Genomic DNA, 18,915 nt, shown 5'->3' on the forward strand with positions numbered 1-18,915 from the left:
GGCTAAAACGGACACCCTTCTATTATTAGTCCGAATTAACGAGGGTCCACTGTAGTGTTTTTTGTAATCAAAACATTAGTTGATTGTAGCTGTAATGATGAATTTCAAATTATTTGATTCCTTATATGATTTTGCATGAACAGTGATATCCCCATTAGCCGGAACAATTGGTGCAGAACACTTCCAGGAATGAGAGATTTCTGGGTAACGAGATGACTCTCAAAACCAGAAAAAATCCCTCATCCCTGGAACTTTCCAGGTAATGGAAAAATATTCTTGGAAGTTCTAGAAATTGCCCATTACAGAACATATCTCTCAAACCTGGAAAAATATCCCCCATCCCGGAATTTTCTGGGTACCGAAAAAAATTTCTCATAATATCTGGAAAATGCACGTGATTTTTATCTCTCAAACCCGGAAAAAACTCCCCCATCCTTGGAATTTTCTGGGTATGAGGACAATTTTCTCTGAATTTTCCGGAAAATGTGCCCTTTGGAAAATCGTTCCCAAAATCTTAATTTCCAGGAAAATTCCGGCTTTGGGAACAATTTTCTTAAAAAATTTCATTTCCAACTATCGGAGAGTTCCGTGTTTGAGGGATTCTGGCTAACGGAGATATTACTCATAGACATTGTTCAAATACCGTAAGTGTCAATGTGCAGTCGGAAAATAGCTTCAGTGAAAAGAAAATTGCCGGCCAGCCAATATCCCTGATTCAGACTGACCGTTACTGGGGATTTCGGGTAGTGGCGACTAGGACTGTGAGAGTATTAAGAACCTTTATATTGTTTAAGATATTTTTAATGACTCAAAAATATTTTTATATTACAGGCTATTGACAGTTTAGGGTATGATACACCCACACCCATTCAAGCGGCAACTATCCCTGTAGCACTTCAAGGTCGTGACATTTGTGGCTGTGCAGCAACTGGCACCGGCAAAACAGCTGCATACATGCTTCCTATACTAGAAAGACTACTCTACAAGCCAAAAGATGATATTGTAATTAGAGTGTTGGTTTTGGTCCCGACACGAGAATTAGGCATCCAGGTAAGAGCTTTCATGTTGGTCATTATTATTGTTCTCTTCATCTCAGTTAATGGATCTACTGTTTAAATATTTATTGTCAAGACAATTGTAGTCTCTTAGCTTACAACCAAACCTGATGCAGTTGAGGTTGAAATTCAGGTTTTGGAAATCTTTGATTTTATAATTTTATTGCAAAATCTGTTGATATATTATCAATACTACAGGAATACCCTGGTTATTGCAAAAGATGCGTTCCTAAATATCAAATATATTTTCCAAGTTCATAGCCAGAATTGGCAGCAAGTGGATGTTGTTTACTCCTGATAATTTCCATGTCCATAAGAATTAGCTTTATGTTTGCTGTCTTGTTTTGTTTTGTTAGGTTTTCTACCCTCAACACATCAATAAAATATGCTGTTCCATTAACCCTTTGACCGCGCCGTCCGATTTCAAGGTTGTTCCCGGAAAGTGTCATTAAGTCACCAAAAAATGAAAGTGCTGTTTTGAGCTTTTTTATTGCTTTTCTATAATGAAAGAAACTTGGTCTTTCCATATATGGCATTTATATTCCTTAGAAATGTTGTTATCTAGTGGAAAATCATGTTTTTACGGAAAAAGGTAAAGTGGTTTGAGGAACTCAGATGTTGCCAAAATTGCCTCCAGAATGATAGATCATGACCCAAAACTATGGTAATAATTAATGTAAAGTGATGTTTCATGGAAATTATAACCCAGTTTTTATGTGCAATATTGGTACCTCACCTGGAAACAATGTTGGTGAAATAACTAAACAGATAATGCAAAAATATTTTATTTAATCCTTGAACATATTTATATATATAGCTACATTACATGAACATTATGAGTACTGACAGGACATTTTATAATTGGTTTTAGTATGATATCTCTCGAAACAGTGCACGACACATAGGGGAGGGTGGTCAGGACATTTTTGACAGTAGAATGTTGTTTGTTTTCTCTTGCATGCGCCTCAACCTTTCTTTACACACTGAGATGGTAAAATAGAACAGACAACACAATTGGGCTTGTATTGTTTGTCCTGAAATTGAGAAATGCAATGCCTTTCTGTCAATCTAGTGGCTAAAGGTACTACACTCCTCCTCTGACGTTTTGATTCCTTGAGAGAGTACCCATCCAACATGCCTACAATAACCTCCCTTCTATATTCCTTTTGGGCGAGTTTTTTGGTTGGATTCTGTATGTTATAACAAATATATAAGTTACTGCAAAATATTAATTTATTTCGCATATCACAGAAAATGGGAAGCGATAAAAACAGTGAAAAGTTGTCTTATTTCGCAATTTTTGTCTATATACAGGCTATTTCGTTACAAAATAACTACTCAAATATATATAACACAGTCTTTATTCATATTTTAACACTGGACTATACCAAAAATGCCTGGGTTATGCTGAAATAGCGGTAAATGATAATGGAAAGTGACTGACAAACAGCGAAAATTTTTCTTATCACAAACATTGCAATTTTTGTCTATATACTGGCTATTTCATTATAAAATAACTATTCTCAAATATATATAACACGGTCTTTATTCATATTTTGACACCGGACTATGCCAAAAATGCCTGGGTTATGCAGAAACAATATTATAGCAAATCTTTATATAGTCGACCCTTGTTAAAACGGACTAATAGGGGGGAAGGGTGTCCGTTTTAGCCGATTGTCCGAATTAACCGATTTAGGGGTTAATATTGCATTATACAGCTATGTGTATGTTTATTTGAGTGCCCCGTCATAGAAGTCCGTTTTCTCTCACTTCAGCACCCCTGAGTCGTCCGTTTTCTCTTAATCTTAGAGTGCACCAGAGACTGTTATATCTTAGTAGTGACACAGAATTTGATATTGCAACTGAGGTTGCAATTGTTGAGGCAACTTAGGTATGTCTGATTACAGTTGGAATATTCAAGATCCATTGTGAGTGATGTTTAAAGCTTCAACTGTCTTTATGGTTGGTAAAACTTGTCAAGTCTGTCAGTCTGAATGGCATGTGTGAGGCCTTGTGTTTGTACAACCGCTAAATATATAAATATATAATGTTATGATAATTATCAGAAACACATAGGCATAACGAGGTTTATTACAAAGTGATGAAAAGGATACTGTACAGTGGCTAGTCCACAAAACATGTAGCCATGTCTCTTTATTTGAGTGCCCCGTCATAGGAGTCCGTTTTCTCTCACTTCAGGACGCCTGAGTCGTCCGTTTTCTCTAAATCTTAGAGTGCACCAGGGACTTTTTTATTTCTTAGTAGTGACACAGAATTTGAAATTGCAACTGGGACAATCCCAGAACCAGAAATTTGATATGGACAGTTCAGATTTTGTCCGATATATCCGAAATCCGGATTAATGGGGTCCGAATTAACGAGGGTCGACTGTACAGGCAAACAGACAGAAAAACAGTGATCATATTATGAGATATAACCACCACTATTTGCTTATCTATATCAGTCTTTTATATATATTCTCATGCTTGAAACACTTACACTGCCTATCACCATAATAACAGATTAAAAATTACCTTCTTTATGTGGATTATGAACAGATATATGCCGCTGAAACAATTTTCTGGCAAATCTTTATACCGACAAACTGACGAAAAAATAGCGATCATATTTTTACATATAACCACCACTATTTGCTTATCTATATCGGTCTGTTATATATATTCACATGCTTGAAACACTTACACTGCCTATCACCATAATAAAAGAATAAAAAATACATTATTTATGTGAATAATGAACAAATATATGACGCTACGCTGGATCTGGAAATCTGTGAGTCATGTGGTTGCGTCAGCTAATGCGTCCTTGGGATATGTTTTGCCTAGCGGATACTAGATGGCAGCACAAACAGGGTGCATTTTTAACCCCAGGACGATCTTAGCCGCGCGCGGGAAATTCAGAAATTTCCCCTGTGGTCGTGGAGTAAAGTCGCTTTGCGTGGTGAAATGTTTCGTTCTGTCAGGCGACTAAAGTCGCTTTGCGCGGTCAAAGGGTTAATTAAAGTTGTTATTTTGTCCTTTGGTATTGCTTATAATAGTGTGTCATACTGTGGGAGGTTATGATACTCTTTACTACAAGTTTTATATGATAATGTCGTATACAGTCTCTCCTCGACTTACGACAGGGTTCCGTCCCTACTACCAGGTCGTAAGTCAAAAAAGCGAAAAATAATACATAGAAATTCTAAAATGAAGTACAGTACAGTAAAAGTAATCAATAATGAAAAATTAATAGTGTTACGCTGAACTTACCTTTAATGTAGTCAGCTGAATGCACATGGGGCCTCAATAATTTTTTGATTAAACATAGAGACTACATTAATTGGATGAAGCAGAGGAGGAGACAGGGCTGGGTGGCTCATCAATTTCGCTTACTTCCGACAGGCTAACGTGCTTGCTTGTTGAAGGTATTGGATCATCTTTCGGGAGTGAAGAGGCAGCAGTGGTGGGGCGTGAGGAGACAGTAATGGGGGACTTCTTAAAATATATGTCCAATTTAGACTGCACAGTTTGCCTTTTGTTTTCATTGTAAATCTCCCTGTAGCAAGCAAGTGCATCTTGGACCAGTCTGTCAACTTTTGCAAAATGCTCAACATTTTGATCCATTTTTTCGAACATTTGCATCCCCTTATTAATAGTAGCAAATGCCTCTGCCATTTGTTTCACTGAAAATTTTTTTGGGGGTGCAGGTTTTTCTTCTACATTTTGTCTCTCTTCTTCCTCTGCAATTTTCTGTGCATCCAGTTCAATAAGATCCTCGTTACCTAGCTCTTCTGCTACACTTTCCACCAATTGCTCAAAATCTTCATTATCAATTTCTAACTCCAGCTGTTTACCCAACTGCACTATCTTGTTACTAATCTCAGAAATTGCTTCATCTTCATTAAATCCTTTGAAACTATTCACATATCTTTTCAGGACCTTCTTCCATATTCCATTCATGCACTGACTTGTAACCTCATCCCATGCTGCAGCTATGTTCTTTGTTTATTGCAAAATGTTGTAGTCCTTCCAAAACTCCTTGAGCGTTTTCTCACCTTCAGTAGCAGCAACAGCCCGAGCGAAGGTCGTATGTAAACAATACGCTTTAAAAGCAGCAATAGCACCTTGATCCATGGGTTGGATGATAGAGGTAGTGTTAGATGGAATGTAGACTACCTTAACATCAGGATGCAGGTCGTCCAGGTGTGGTGGGTGTCCTGGAGCATTATCTAAAATTAACAAAATCTTGAACGCATGTTGCAGACAATACTCCTTGGCTCGTGGAATGAAACAACTCAGGAACCAATCCTCAAACAGTGCTAGGGTCATCCATGCTTTCTTATTACTGCGATAAAACACTGGCAGTGTGTGCTTGCTGACATTTTTAAAAGCCCTTGGGTTCTCTGAATGATATTTCATGAATGGTTTTAGTCCTGTACCTTGAAACCAGCTACATTCCCCCCAACAGAAGTGTGATTCGGTCCTTGAATGCCTTGAATCCCGGCATGGTTTTCACCTCTTTGTTGATGTATGCCCGTTCTGGCATGCGCTTCCAGAATAAGCCAGTTTCATCCACATTAAATGTTTGCTAAGGCAAATAATTTTCCTCCTCGATGACATGATCTAGCTCCTCCTTAAAAGCTTCGGCAGCACCCACTTCAGCACTTGCTGCTTCTCCACTCGCCTTTACACTCTGCAAACTGTAACGGTTCTTAAACCTTTGGAACCACCCATGACTTGCTGTGAAGTTGTGGTCGCACTCATCTCCTGCCTGCTCTATCAGGCTTTTGAAAAGGCTTCTTGCCTTAGCCTGTATGGTTAGAAGGCTTAAAGGTACACGCTTTTGCAGCTGATCTTCCATCCACATCACAAGTAATTTTTCCATCTCATGAAGAGGACCTTGTCTTTTTTCGTTATTATTGTTCCCTTTATAGGTGCTGATCCTTTCACTACCTCACGAATTCGTTCCTTGTCCTTCAAAATTGTTGATATCGTCGAGTGAGAGAAGCCAAGGTCTAGTGAAATGGTTGATACCGTTTTTCCATTTTCATATTGCATTATTATTTTCATTTTCATCTCAAAAGTAATTGACTGTCTCTTTTTCTTCTCAGCACCACGAGAACTCTCACTTTTATGCTTGCCAGTCATTTTAAAGGGAATTAGAAACAAAAATTTTGTCAGCACATAGCGCGATCACTAATGACAACGACGAAGGCCAAACACCAACTGAGCGGGCTACGGTGTGGATACTGTACACCACGAGGCGGCCCAGCCCACGCTGTTGTACGGGTCCGAAACGTTTCGGTATTATAAAATATGAAATTTGAAATATATTTTATACGACCACGGCGGTTGTATGTCCGGGATGTCGTAAGTCGAGTATGTCATAAGTCGAGGAGTACCTGTATGCAACTTAAAAGCTCTGCTATACAATTCAGGCAATTTTTATTGTGCATGTAACTTAAGAATTCTGTCAATTTTATGTCCTCTCCCTCCCCCCAATGATTTGGTGCTGTACACCTGTGACATGTATTGTGAGCCCCAAGATGGCACTTGTTGAGGAGGAGAAACTGTTTGAAAATGTAACTTTATTTATCCGGTATTTATATTATTTTTTTATTTTTAGGATAACAAAAGTATCTTTGACCAAGAACGTTATTGCGAAGTATGGCTAAACATGGCTGTTGTAAGCGGACTATAACTGTACAGTGACCCCTCGGTTAACGAACTCAATCCGTTCCAGAAGGTCGTTCGTTAACCGAAAAGTTCGTTAACCGAAACCATTGTTTCAATGGGTTTTTGGGTAATTGGTTCCAGCTCACCGAAAATTTCCTAAATTCAACAAAAATGGTAGAAAAGTTCACTTACTTTGAGGTGTGTATGTAGAAGGCTCCTGGATGATGATGATGATGATGGGAATTACAATGGGGGTGGAGGAGAAGGAAGAAGAGAAGGCATTGGGGTGGAAGAGAAGTCACCCCATGGCACCATTTCACCCATAAAATTTTAGTTCTCTTGGTGTATTTCAAGATTATTTTCTTTAAATCAACACTGTACTGCATTATATATTGTCAATATGTAAAATATATTTCAAAATGACCAATAATTTGCTTGGAAACACAGAAAAAAGCGTTTAGTTGAAGAGAGTCTCAAGCAAGATGTTACCTCCAGTGAAAACAGAGAGACTAACGCCTGTTTGCTGTGTTAAGAGGCTGGATGCTGCGCTTTAAACTAGTCACTTTACCTTCAATTATGTTCAATAATTGTTAAAATGACTAAAAAATTGAATATTAAATTTTTAAAATTATTGAATAGTATAAACTTCTTGATATTTACTAAAATAGTTAGGAATTTAAGCCCTAGAACCGATTAATGTATTGGCGGACTGATACTAAAGCTGGTTGCCCGGCCAGTGCAAGCGAAAACATGTTGAGGTCGGTTCGTAAGAAATTCGTTAACCGAATTTTTGTTCGTTAACAGAATTGAAGATCCTTATGGAAGGCAGTTCGTTAACCGAAATTTCGTTAACCGAGGCGTTCGTTAAACGAGGGGTCACTGTACAGTATTTACATTATATTATTTTGATGTTAAATATATGCGTTTAACTGAGAGTGAGGGAAGCCTCAAGCTAACAGTTAGCCTCATTTTCTCTTATGGAAAAATTATTTTGGTGTAACTCATTTTCATTTAACAGAGTACTTATCAGGAGCACATCTATCACATTAAGCAAGAATTTATAGTACTATTTATGCATTTTAGAATTAGGTAGGATATATGACTAAAAGCAGGTGTTAGTGATTATATTTTACACAAGGCTATAAGGTTTGAGATGCAGGTTGAGATGATGAAAAAGTTTGTGTTGCTGTCATAAGTCATCTCTAATATTTAATTAATTACCTGTAATTAGAAAGAGAAGTTTGATATGTATGGAAGTAAAGTAAGATTATATGATGTTGGTATAAGTGAAGATTTCTTTTGGCTGATCTTGTGTAAGGTAACAGATGCCAAGAAACAATGACTTTAACCCCTGGGCTTTGGGTGGCAATTCTAGTCTTACAAACTGCATGATATAACCAGGAAATTAATATATGTTGGCAACACGGGCTAGGAGTGAAAGGATAAATACCTTCTTGGCAACATAATCTAGCCAGACTTGACCTTTTTATTCAAACAGACCTGCAAAAAATCAAAACAGCATGTGACATGACCCGAAGCTCTACAGACACACGCCACAGGACGTGACCTGAAGCCTAAGGGCTTAGACCTTTTCCTCTATAAATATTACTCAGTTGCTTCCTTCCTTTACGCAGGTATTCCAGGTTTCGAAAGAGTTGTCCAAATTCTCTCGTCTTGAAATTGCTCTCTCAGTGGGTGGCCTCGACCTTGCAACCCAAAAGGCAATGTTGAAGAAAGTGCCAGATATTATCATAGCAACCCCAGGACGACTCATAGACCATTTGCAGAATACTCCATCTTTCACCATAGACAGTGTGGAGGTCAGTATCATTCATTAGATAATGGTTGTTCATGAAATATTTGAAAAAGAAATCATCAGTAGTGTTAATTTCTCTGTCATCTTCATTATTTTTTTATGAATCCCTCACTTGAAAAAGAAAACAGAAAAACATTGAGTTCCTAATGTGTGTGACATATGAGATAACTTGTACATGGCTTATTTTATCACAAAAAAATGTCTGGATTTTTCAGTACCCTTCCAACTTCAGTAAAAGCATACTGCTGTGCTAGTGAAAAAAAAGTATCTTGTTTATTAAATGAGTGAATGAATGTATGCACTTGTGCATGCATGGGTGTACAGTATGTGCAAAGCCTGGTTAAAGGTTGGAGTAGGCCCTATACCAGGGGCTCTAGAGGAGGGTCTCATGCTCATGAATAACACAATAATGTAGCATGTTGAATATATCTGGTCCCAAAATGTACAACCGTTTACAAAAATATAAACGCACATAAATTATATAGTGCAAAATATGTCCATGTTTGAGATAAAAACAAAATTAAATGAAGTGTCAAAAAGATTATTTCACTGCATGTGTACATAATGCAACTACAGACCAGACATAGTGTACACTAATTATACTGGCAATAAATCTGCAAACTTTTGCAAGCCTATCCATAATAATTAAAATTTTGAAGTTTAGAAAATTAAGCCTGGGATTTCTTTTCTAGGGTAATTTTTTGTTATGTTCTAGTCTAACACTTTGTCTGACAAAAATTAAATACACCTAACAAATCTGATAATAGCTTTATTCATAGCAACTCACATTTTCATAGAAATCACTTACAATGGCTTGCAAATTTATCAAAAATACAGTAAAAATACAATGTGGAAACAGATTCCTCCATTACACAAAATTTATTTTTTCTTGACTTTTGTGCAGCATAACCACATACAGTTCTTTATCTTACCCATGCATGAAAAAGAACATTCAGCCTCACACACTGACACACCAATGGTCCGGAATACAGTAAAGCCTCCGATAACAACGGTTCGACCAACAACTTTTCATATTTAAAACCCTAGTTAATTTAGGACCCAATTCAATTTACGTCCTTATTTCATTCGTATTTACGACCAAAATATAATAAAAATAAAATATAATAAAATTTTCATATAAATAATAACTAAATCACGATATTTATTATTTAAAAAAAAAAATGAAGAGCGCCCTGCACAAAGAAGCTGCCTTGCTAATGAGTGGTAAACAACAGTCGGAGCTTGGCAGGCCTTTTGTTTTCACGCCTCTGGAACAGGAGAAAAACTTCCTCAGGTTTCTTATAGCATTTTTGCATCCCTATTCAACATGAGCAAGAGAGCAAGTGATGGTAGTGATGTTTCAAAAGCTAATAGAAAGTGTCTAAGGTTAGCCGAGAAACTAGATGTGTTAAAACGATATGAAAAAGGTGAGAGGTCTGTGGATATTATATGGAGCAAGCAATGAACATATTTTCTGAAGTGGCTCCATTAACAGAACAAAGCATTAAAATTTAAATAAATGCAAATGACCTCTACATAAAGATGTATAATGAGAAAAGAAAGCAGCTGTGCAAGGTTCTCTTGACAGCTTTATTATTCAAAGGCCTAAACCACCAACTTCAGCTACACCATCAAATTCAGCATCATAAGCAGCTTCAACATCAACTTCAGGTTCAGTTTCAGCAACAGCTTTATGGAAAGCTACAGCTTCAGCCAGAGTTGAACCTGATGACTTCGTCATCTGAGTAAAAACTCACACAATATTCATTGGCTGTTTTAGACTTTACCACCATTGGTGAAAAGAATTTTTTTTTTACATTCGTAAATATTATTTAAAGCATATATGAACAGTAAATAAGTGTTGCTTTCATATTCATATGTAGAGAAATGCCGATATGTTTTCACATGTACGCACTTACTGTTCATATGTTGGCATTCCCAATCGTCTCGCCTTATTTCTTTACCATTAGTGGTTAGCTACTTCCAGTGTTCCATTTATTAACACTAAATAGCATTACTTGAAACATACATACAGGTATTCAAATTTTTTAAATTAAGTTCACTACAGCTACAACCAGGGTCTTATTTTCTTCAGTTTCTTATGTAGAACCATCTTCACTCACGAAAACAATGCTGTCTTGTCTCCTCGTGTGTGTTTTAATATTCTACGTATTTTTTATGAATTGCAATCTTCATTTCACAAATATAAACATTAATTCAATCAAATACATATTCAGTAATAAACAATAATGAATCTTTTGTACATATTCTTAAGATAAATGACGCTGTATCCTTAAATGTGCCTGTAAATGTTGGCGTTCCCAATTCATCTCTTTTTTTTTTTTTTGCCATTAGTGGTTAGCTACTTCTATTGTTCCATTTATTAACATTAAATAATGTTACTTAAAACATATATATTCATTTTTTTACATTAATTTTACTACAGCTATAAGCAAGGTTTTATTTTCTTAATTTTCTCGTGTAGAACTATCGTCCCGAACTCCCGGCTGTAAACACAAACGAAAACATTGGCGTCCCATCTCCTCTTGTGTGACTGTATTATTATTCATATATATTGTATAAGGTGCATTCATAAACGTTTAAAGAATATAGTTTGCAATTTTCATTAATTGTATTGTTTTGGTGAGGAAAAAGAGGGTAAAAAGCTGCACAAAAGATATGAAAAAGTCACACTTGGGAATGCATTTCATTATTATTGCTTTATTTTAATGGTAATTAATGATTCGCGATACGACTATTCACCTTACACTGCAATATTGGAGGACACATTAACATCGTTATTCGAGACTTTACTGTATTGCGGTTGCAGTCTTCACATTAGGAAATGCACTTGCGATCAAAGGATGGACAGTCAGATGCTTCATCACTTCCCTTGGGGTCTTTCAACAAGCTGATGGAGAGCAATGATGCAAGCAACCTTTGATGACATGAATCACAACTCTTCTGGCAGTCAATAGGAAAGCAACAAATCGGTTAAATTCAGCGTTGCAGTCTTCTGCCAAATCACTTGGATAAGCAACCATGAGATCTGCAACTGATGATTCTAGAATAGGATCTTTAGATGCAACCAGGAATATGCACCTGAAGGTCTTTTGAGCATCTGAGTAGGTATTGTGTCGCTCTTCAATTGCCTGTGATATACGTTCAACTATTGAAATGTAGCTGTCAATACAATATTTTGTAGAGCCACTCAGCACCATGTCATCTGAGCTACTGTCTACACCCATTTAATCTTTGATCTTCTCACCCTTGATTTTTTATAGTCATCAGAAATGTCAGGCATTCTTTGTTTAGCAACTGTTTTAAACTTGTCAGACAGATATTTCTCTCAGGTCTCTAATGAATGCAGCTAATGATTCAAATGTGGAACAAGTTTCCTGCAGATCATGGTCTTCAGTTTAAAGGATTACACTTGAATTCTGGAAGAATTTAAAATACACAACCAGAACTGACACATGAACAATGTCTCCAGTGGTGTAATTTTTTTTTCTGTTAAAGATGAAGCCTTGACATGTGTGTAAGGCAGCTGATATGTGTCTTTAGTGGATGTGGAACAAGTATATAATTGGCTTAAACGGCATTTGATGAAAGAAATGTTTCCCTCAGCACACCTGTCTTTTAGGACCCGTAGAGTGATATCAGAAGGTGAGCGAACACAAATTTCCCTTTGGACTTGATTTTGGGGATAATTTCTCAAAATGGTGATCAGTTTAATAAATCTTAATAATTTTTTTAATATTTCAACAAATTTCATGCCATTTCCAAGTGTATTTGGGCCACAGAATGCTATGGTGAATTTATAAACTTCAAATTCTAACCCTGGACCATTATACCAAGCAATTTTTTCAAAATGGCGATTTCAAAATTAGATAAAAATAAGTCGTCTTTTTCACCCAGGCAAGGAATACCACCACCTACCAATGGAGACAGACATTGCAGCTAGTGTAGGGAAAAAAAGAAAACAAGGTTTAGATTGGTATGCAGTAGCTTTTGCAAGACTTTCAAAGTACCTCATGGAGGAAATGACTTGTCATAAAACATCATTTGAAGAAAGTTTCACAAAAGGCTGCCAAGGCTTGTCTTTTCTCGCAGCACTACTTGCTGCCAACAACATCATTTTATATTTTCATATTTCATGCAGGACTACCCAGCCAGCCCTTTCAATATGTCATCTCATTATGTTGAACCACAAGACACGACTGCCAGCTGAGAACATTGTGCAGCACACTAAAGACTTTTAGCCATCTCTGTTACTCTACATGGCCTTACCCTCAGACAGGACACATAGCTGATCTGCTATTGAGAAGATGCATTCACTGGGGGTCAGTGTCTCATCAAACCAAGTTTTAGAAATTATATCTTCATTGTGCAACCTTGTCACTCAGTATGCAGAAGAGGAGGGTATCCTATGCCTGGGCAAACTTGTCTGTGTTGTGTTCACAGTTGGTGCGTATGACACTGTGAACTACAACCCATCAAGCATAACATCTGCAGGAACATCTCATGGTGCCAGCATTTCTATATGCCAGTTGCCATCAGCCTATCAGTCCAGGAAACCTAAGACCATTGAAACCGCCTATGTGGGCTCATGGGTTGACACTGTCCCACAGCTTCCCAAGTCATATATCATTGTTCTAAACATCTTCCTATCAGAAAAGCAGCCTTCTTTGCCTGCACAGAGCATTTGCATTGTACAAGATATGATGCCTTTAGGATCTATGACTTGGCATTGAAGCAATGGAAAAGCGAATAGGAATGGCTGCAGAATGTACAACAGCATCTCACAGGTGAACCTCTGAACAACCTGTCATGGGCAGCTTTCTCTGCGACAAAACACTGGGAACAGAAATGTATAGTACAATCAGGAATCAGTTCACTCCTGTCACTCTTCCATGAAGGCTCTACTAATCCCTCTACGGTACAGCATGGTATGGACATCACACAGGCAATTACAAAGGACCAGAGTCTTGGCCAGCTACCCATCATTTGTGTTGACCAACCCTTGTTTGCCACTGCCAAACTTACCGGGTATACAGTGGAACTGTCCATATATTTATGGGGAAGACAAGTTCATGACCAGTTTGTTCCCTCTCACATTGAACAAGTCTTCCTGCAAACAGCTGGTCAGTTCATGGCAGAATGTGGATGGAACGGCGTGGCTATCAATGCAGGACTAACGACAAAAGGATCTGCAGAAGCTATGATGAAATTGATTCATGATACAAAGTCAAGGGCAGCTCATCAGGTAACAGCTGCAGCTCTCCATTTACTGCTCATTGAAGCCCACAGCGAAGTACCTGACACACCACTGGTCACATGGATTGGGGATCGCATACAAGAAAGTCCACCATTTAAGTACTGGCTGTCAGTACTGAACATGGAAATCCTGGTGCTTATCTTTGTGCATTCTAAAAGAGATGGAGATTATGCACTATTCAAAGAATGTTTGAAGTGCAAAATGCCATTGGTTCTTCCTGCTTGTCTATTACCAATATGCTCGCTGGCTATCTGTGCATGTAATGAATCTGGAGAACCTTTCTGCACATTTTCCTGAGCTACAGTCAATTCTCCAATGGAAACTTCTCTTGGCTCTGGCGATAGATCAGGCGCATGAACAGCATAATGCAGTCAAGAGCAAGGGGGACCCCATTGAACTTACGCAGGACCCCACAGCTATGAGGTCAAGAAGAGATGATTCTGGGTAGCTTCATTTTTTTTTTTTTTTTATTAATGTCATCACATAATTTCTCTGGATAAATAAAACTTGTGCATTACTTTCGACCTGTAATTTTACCTACCAGTTGTCATCCTGACAAAACCCCAGAAACTATAGTTAAGAATCAATATGCTACATCCCCTACTAATAAAGTAATGAATAAAGCATTGTTCTTTTCAATGTTTTTTTTATGTATTCATACTCGGCGACCAGAAAATAAAGTTGGAAAATTACCAAAAGATCATTGAAAATGACAATTTATTTTTATCCTCTTTTGGGGTGGCCATTTTACTATCACTTTACTTTGATCCTCTTCACCACTGATCGACTCATTAGCCGCTTGGGCTGTTGGGCATGTCTCTGTTATGTACTGTTGGCAAGTACTGGGCATGCACCGGCTCTTAAATGTATCCGAACCTGCTCCAGTGTTAGTCAAGTTTGGTTTTAAAAGAGCTCGCACTCTGTGCCATTACGACACTCTCTGGCAGGTTGTTCCAAGAGTTCGCAATTCTCACTCTGAAAAAGTTTGTCCTTACAGTTTTCTGGACTTGCGGCTTCTTAACCTTGAGTGGGCATCCGCCAGCACCGGGTATGGACACTAGACTAAGTAGTGCCCTTTGAGATGGTGCCCCTTGCCTGTCTGTAGTTTAAGCTATGCAGTTGCAGGTGTTCTAATCTCTCTGGATAACTGAGAAACTTAAGTGCAGGCACCAGTCTGGTGGCCCTCCTTTGGACATTTTCAATCAACTGACACTCCCTAGCATATCTCGGGGACCAGACGGGGTGACAGTACTCACAGCCTTTCATGGGGTACTCTGTCGAAAGCCTTGGCAAAATCTAGGTATATACTGTATTGTCGATATTTCCACCTTGTTCCAGAATTTGGGTCCAAACATCCAGTTCCTTGAGTAATTGTATTTTGCAGGAGCGTCCTGGCAGAAATCCATGTTGGCAGTCCTTTACAAGGTTGTTTCATATTAGATTTTCCATCAAGGCTCACTGGTCTATAATTATTCGTGGAGTGTTGATCGCCCTTCTTGTTTATAGGAATCGCACAAGCCATTTTCCAATCACTGGGGACCTTTTTCTCATCCAGACATTTACAGAACAGGATCTTCAGGGACTCAGCAATCACATTGCACAACTCTCGTAGCACTCTGGGATGCACCATGTCATGGCCGGGACTCTTATGAACCTTTAGCTTAGATAATTTATTTCTTATACAATTAAGCCTTGAATAACGATGGTAATGTGTCCTCCAATATTGCAGTGTAAGGTGAATCATCATGGGTTTTTACCCTCTTTTCCCCAAAACAATAAAATTAATGAAAATTTCAAACTACAGTAAAGGTCCAAAAATCCAAATGAAAGAAATCCGGACCACCCGAGAATCCGGACTTTTCGAAAGCTAATTTTATTTATTTTTTTTTAGTGGGCTTTTGTGTGTATGTGCGCATGCGTGAGCGCCACTTTAAAACGAGCAATCAAACTGTGACAACATACCGTATATACTCGTCTATAACCCCCCTCATTTATAGGTCGACCCTGATTTTTTGACCTACGTTTTTGAGGGTAATGGAACAACAAAACCTTCTGTAAAAACACTCTACGTCCTATAAACTGAGGCTCGCCGTGCCTGAAACACGAGTGCCGAAGGCAAATTGTTTACCATTTATTATTACGACACTTTACACTGAAACGCGGGTAGTTTCAACAAAAATATCGTATATTTCCATTCAAATATTTATTCAAGTCAGTTAGGAGGGAATATTATTGTAATACAACAGTTTTTTAACTAAACCATTCGAAAAGCGATTACGGTAACATCTTTTGAACGAAAGAAAGCGAAAGTCATTGTTTTCGTCACGATTTTATCCCACTTTCCACTGTAATACGTACGTCATTTCAGCAAAAATATTACATTTCCGTGAATGCATTATATCAAGCACAGTATGAATAGAATACCATTGTAATATAACAATATTTTGAGTCCTGCTCTTTCCATTTACAGAGTACTGTACAAGCCCATAATAATGGCTCCTAAAATAGATAAACTTCGTTGTGTGAAGAGAAAGAAGAACACGTTGAAATTGAGTGACAAACTTGAAATAATTAAGAAACTAGAACGTGGTGTGAGCAATACTGTTCTAATGGAAACATATAACATTGGAAAGTCTACATTTTATGATATAAAAAAGGCAAAGAATAAAATTCTAGAATTCACAGCTTTTTCATTAAAACTGCTCGTTTTGATAAATGAAGCATGCTATATTTGCTAATGAATAAACTATCAAAATGTACCTGTTCATCTCTTCTTTATTCCTCCTTAAATTTGAATTTTAAAAGTACTGCCTGAGAATCCGGAAAATCCGAAAATCCGGACCAACCCAATCCCCAAGCAGTCCGGATTTTTGGACTTCTACTGTATATGCTTTACATAAAGTTTACGAATGTACCTTAAATAATATAAATCAACATTAACAATAATATGGTCACACGAGGAGATGGGACGCCATTGTTGTTGTCAGTGTTTACACCCATAACGAGAGTTATCCATCTGAAACTGAAGAACATATGACCCTGGTTGTTGTTGTTGTAGTAAAATTAATGTAAAAAACATGAATGTTTAAATTAGTGTTATTTGATTTACAGTAGAAGTAACCACTGATGGTAAAGAAAAAAGTGAGAGACTGGTAGCGGAACGCCAACGGACACGTTTGTACTAAAGTAAACAGCGTCATTTATCTTCCTAAGAATATGTACAAAAGATTTATTATTGTTTATTACGGAATAGTATGTATTTGATTGAATTAATGTTTATACAGCCACTCCTCGACTTACGAACGCCCGGACATACCAACGCCCCAGTCGTACCAAAAGTTTTTCAAATTACGTATTTTCGAGTCCCGACGTTAGTGGTTGCGCTGTGTACTGACAAAATTTTGGTTAGTAATTCCCTTTAAAATGGCTGGCAAGCTTAAAAGTGAGAGTTTTGTGGTGCTAATAAGAAAAGGAGACACCCATTTTAGATTTTCTATGTACATGTATTATTTTCGAATTTTCGACTTACAGCCTGGATTTGGGTCCCTAACCCAATCGTAAGTCGAGGAGCGGCTGTACAGCGATCCCTCGGTTAACGAACGCCTCGGTTAACGAAATTTCGGTTAACGAATTACCTTCCATAAGAGTCTTCACTACGGTTAACGAAAACATTTCGGATAACGAATTCCTTACGAATTTTTCCCAACATGTTTTCGCCTGCTCCCCAGCTGTAGTATTAGACCGCCAATACAGTAATCGGTTTTAGGGCTTAAATTCGTTACCATTTGAGCAAATATCAAGAAGGTTGTACTATTCAATAATTTTCCAAGTCTTATATTAAAGTTTTTAGTCATTTTAACAATTATCTAACATAATTGAAGTCCAGGGAACTAGTTTTTAGCTCGCCAAACAGCCACTCAACACACCCAAAATAGCGTCAGTGTGTGTCCCTGCTCAGTGGAGGGAGCTTCTTGCTTGAGACTCTCTTGAACATAAACTATTTTTACGTTTTTACAGTACAGGTTGACAATCCCTTATCCGAAATCCTTGGGGCCAGAGGCATTTCGGATTTCGGAATTTTTCAGTTTTCAGAATGGTTAGGTTTTTTTTCTTTTTACGTGTATTAGCCCACTCGGGCACAGGTTACTGACCCACATTGGGGCCTGGGGGGCAAAAATATAATAATAATTATAATAATAATAATAATAATAATTCATAGGTCTAGGTCGGGTTTCTCACTTTTGATCTTTTTTTTAGTCTTGTATTTCTTTATTATTATTATTATTACTATTATTGTTATTATTATTATTATTATTATTATTATTATTATTATTATTATTATTATTATTATTATTATTACAGTATTATTGTTATTAGTATTATTATTAATGTTGTTATTATTATTATTACAGGTTGACAACCCTTTATCCGAAATTCCGAAAACCGAAAAGCTCTGAAAACTGAAAGTTTTTTTTGTGGAGCATTTTTTTTTTTATTATTTTTTTTTACAGGGATTAGCCCACCCAGGCATAGATCACTGACCCACATCGGGGCCTGGGGGGCGAAAAAGTAATAGTAATACTAATTATAATAATTATTATAATAATTATTCATAGTAAATAAAAATTTTAATTAAAAAATACACCAAAATAAAATAATAATGATAACAATAATAATAAAATATAATAATAAAATTTAAAATAATAATAATAAGAATAATACTGTATTAATAATAATAATAATAATAATAATAATAATAATAATAATAATAAAGATATACAAGAATGAATAAGATAAAAAAAAGTGAGAAGCACGACCTAGACCTATGAATTATTATTATTAGTATTATTATTATTATAATTGTTATTATATTTTCGCCCCTCAGGCCCCAATATGGGTCAGTGACTTGTGCCTAGGTGGGCTAATACACACGCACACAAAAAAAAAAAAAAAAAATCTGAAAACCGAAAAATTCCGAAATCCGAAATGCCTCTGGCCCCAAGGATTTCGGATAAGGGATTGTCAACCTGTATTATTATTATTATTGTTATTATTATTATTATTATTATTATTATTATTATTATT

At 37.0% G+C, this 18,915-nt stretch overlaps 1 protein-coding gene across 1 annotated transcript; it reads left to right on the forward strand.

Annotated features, from left to right (window-relative positions):
- Positions 1 to 831: 831 nt before the first annotated feature.
- On the forward strand, positions 832 to 16,356 carry LOC121867070 (probable ATP-dependent RNA helicase DDX27; the record flags this gene model as incomplete). The annotated part of the gene is made up of 3 exons (XM_042366825.1): positions 832 to 1,050; positions 8,371 to 8,556; positions 16,301 to 16,356. Coding segments are annotated over 3 exons (438 nt in total), but the record flags the coding sequence as incomplete, so codon positions are not given.
- Between the last annotated feature and the right edge of the window lie 2,559 nt (positions 16,357 to 18,915).

This window comes from Homarus americanus, unplaced genomic scaffold, assembly GCF_018991925.1.
Source record: "Homarus americanus isolate GMGI-L3 unplaced genomic scaffold, GMGI_Hamer_2.0 scaffold1161, whole genome shotgun sequence".
Classification (NCBI taxonomy): domain Eukaryota; kingdom Metazoa; phylum Arthropoda; class Malacostraca; order Decapoda; family Nephropidae; genus Homarus; species Homarus americanus.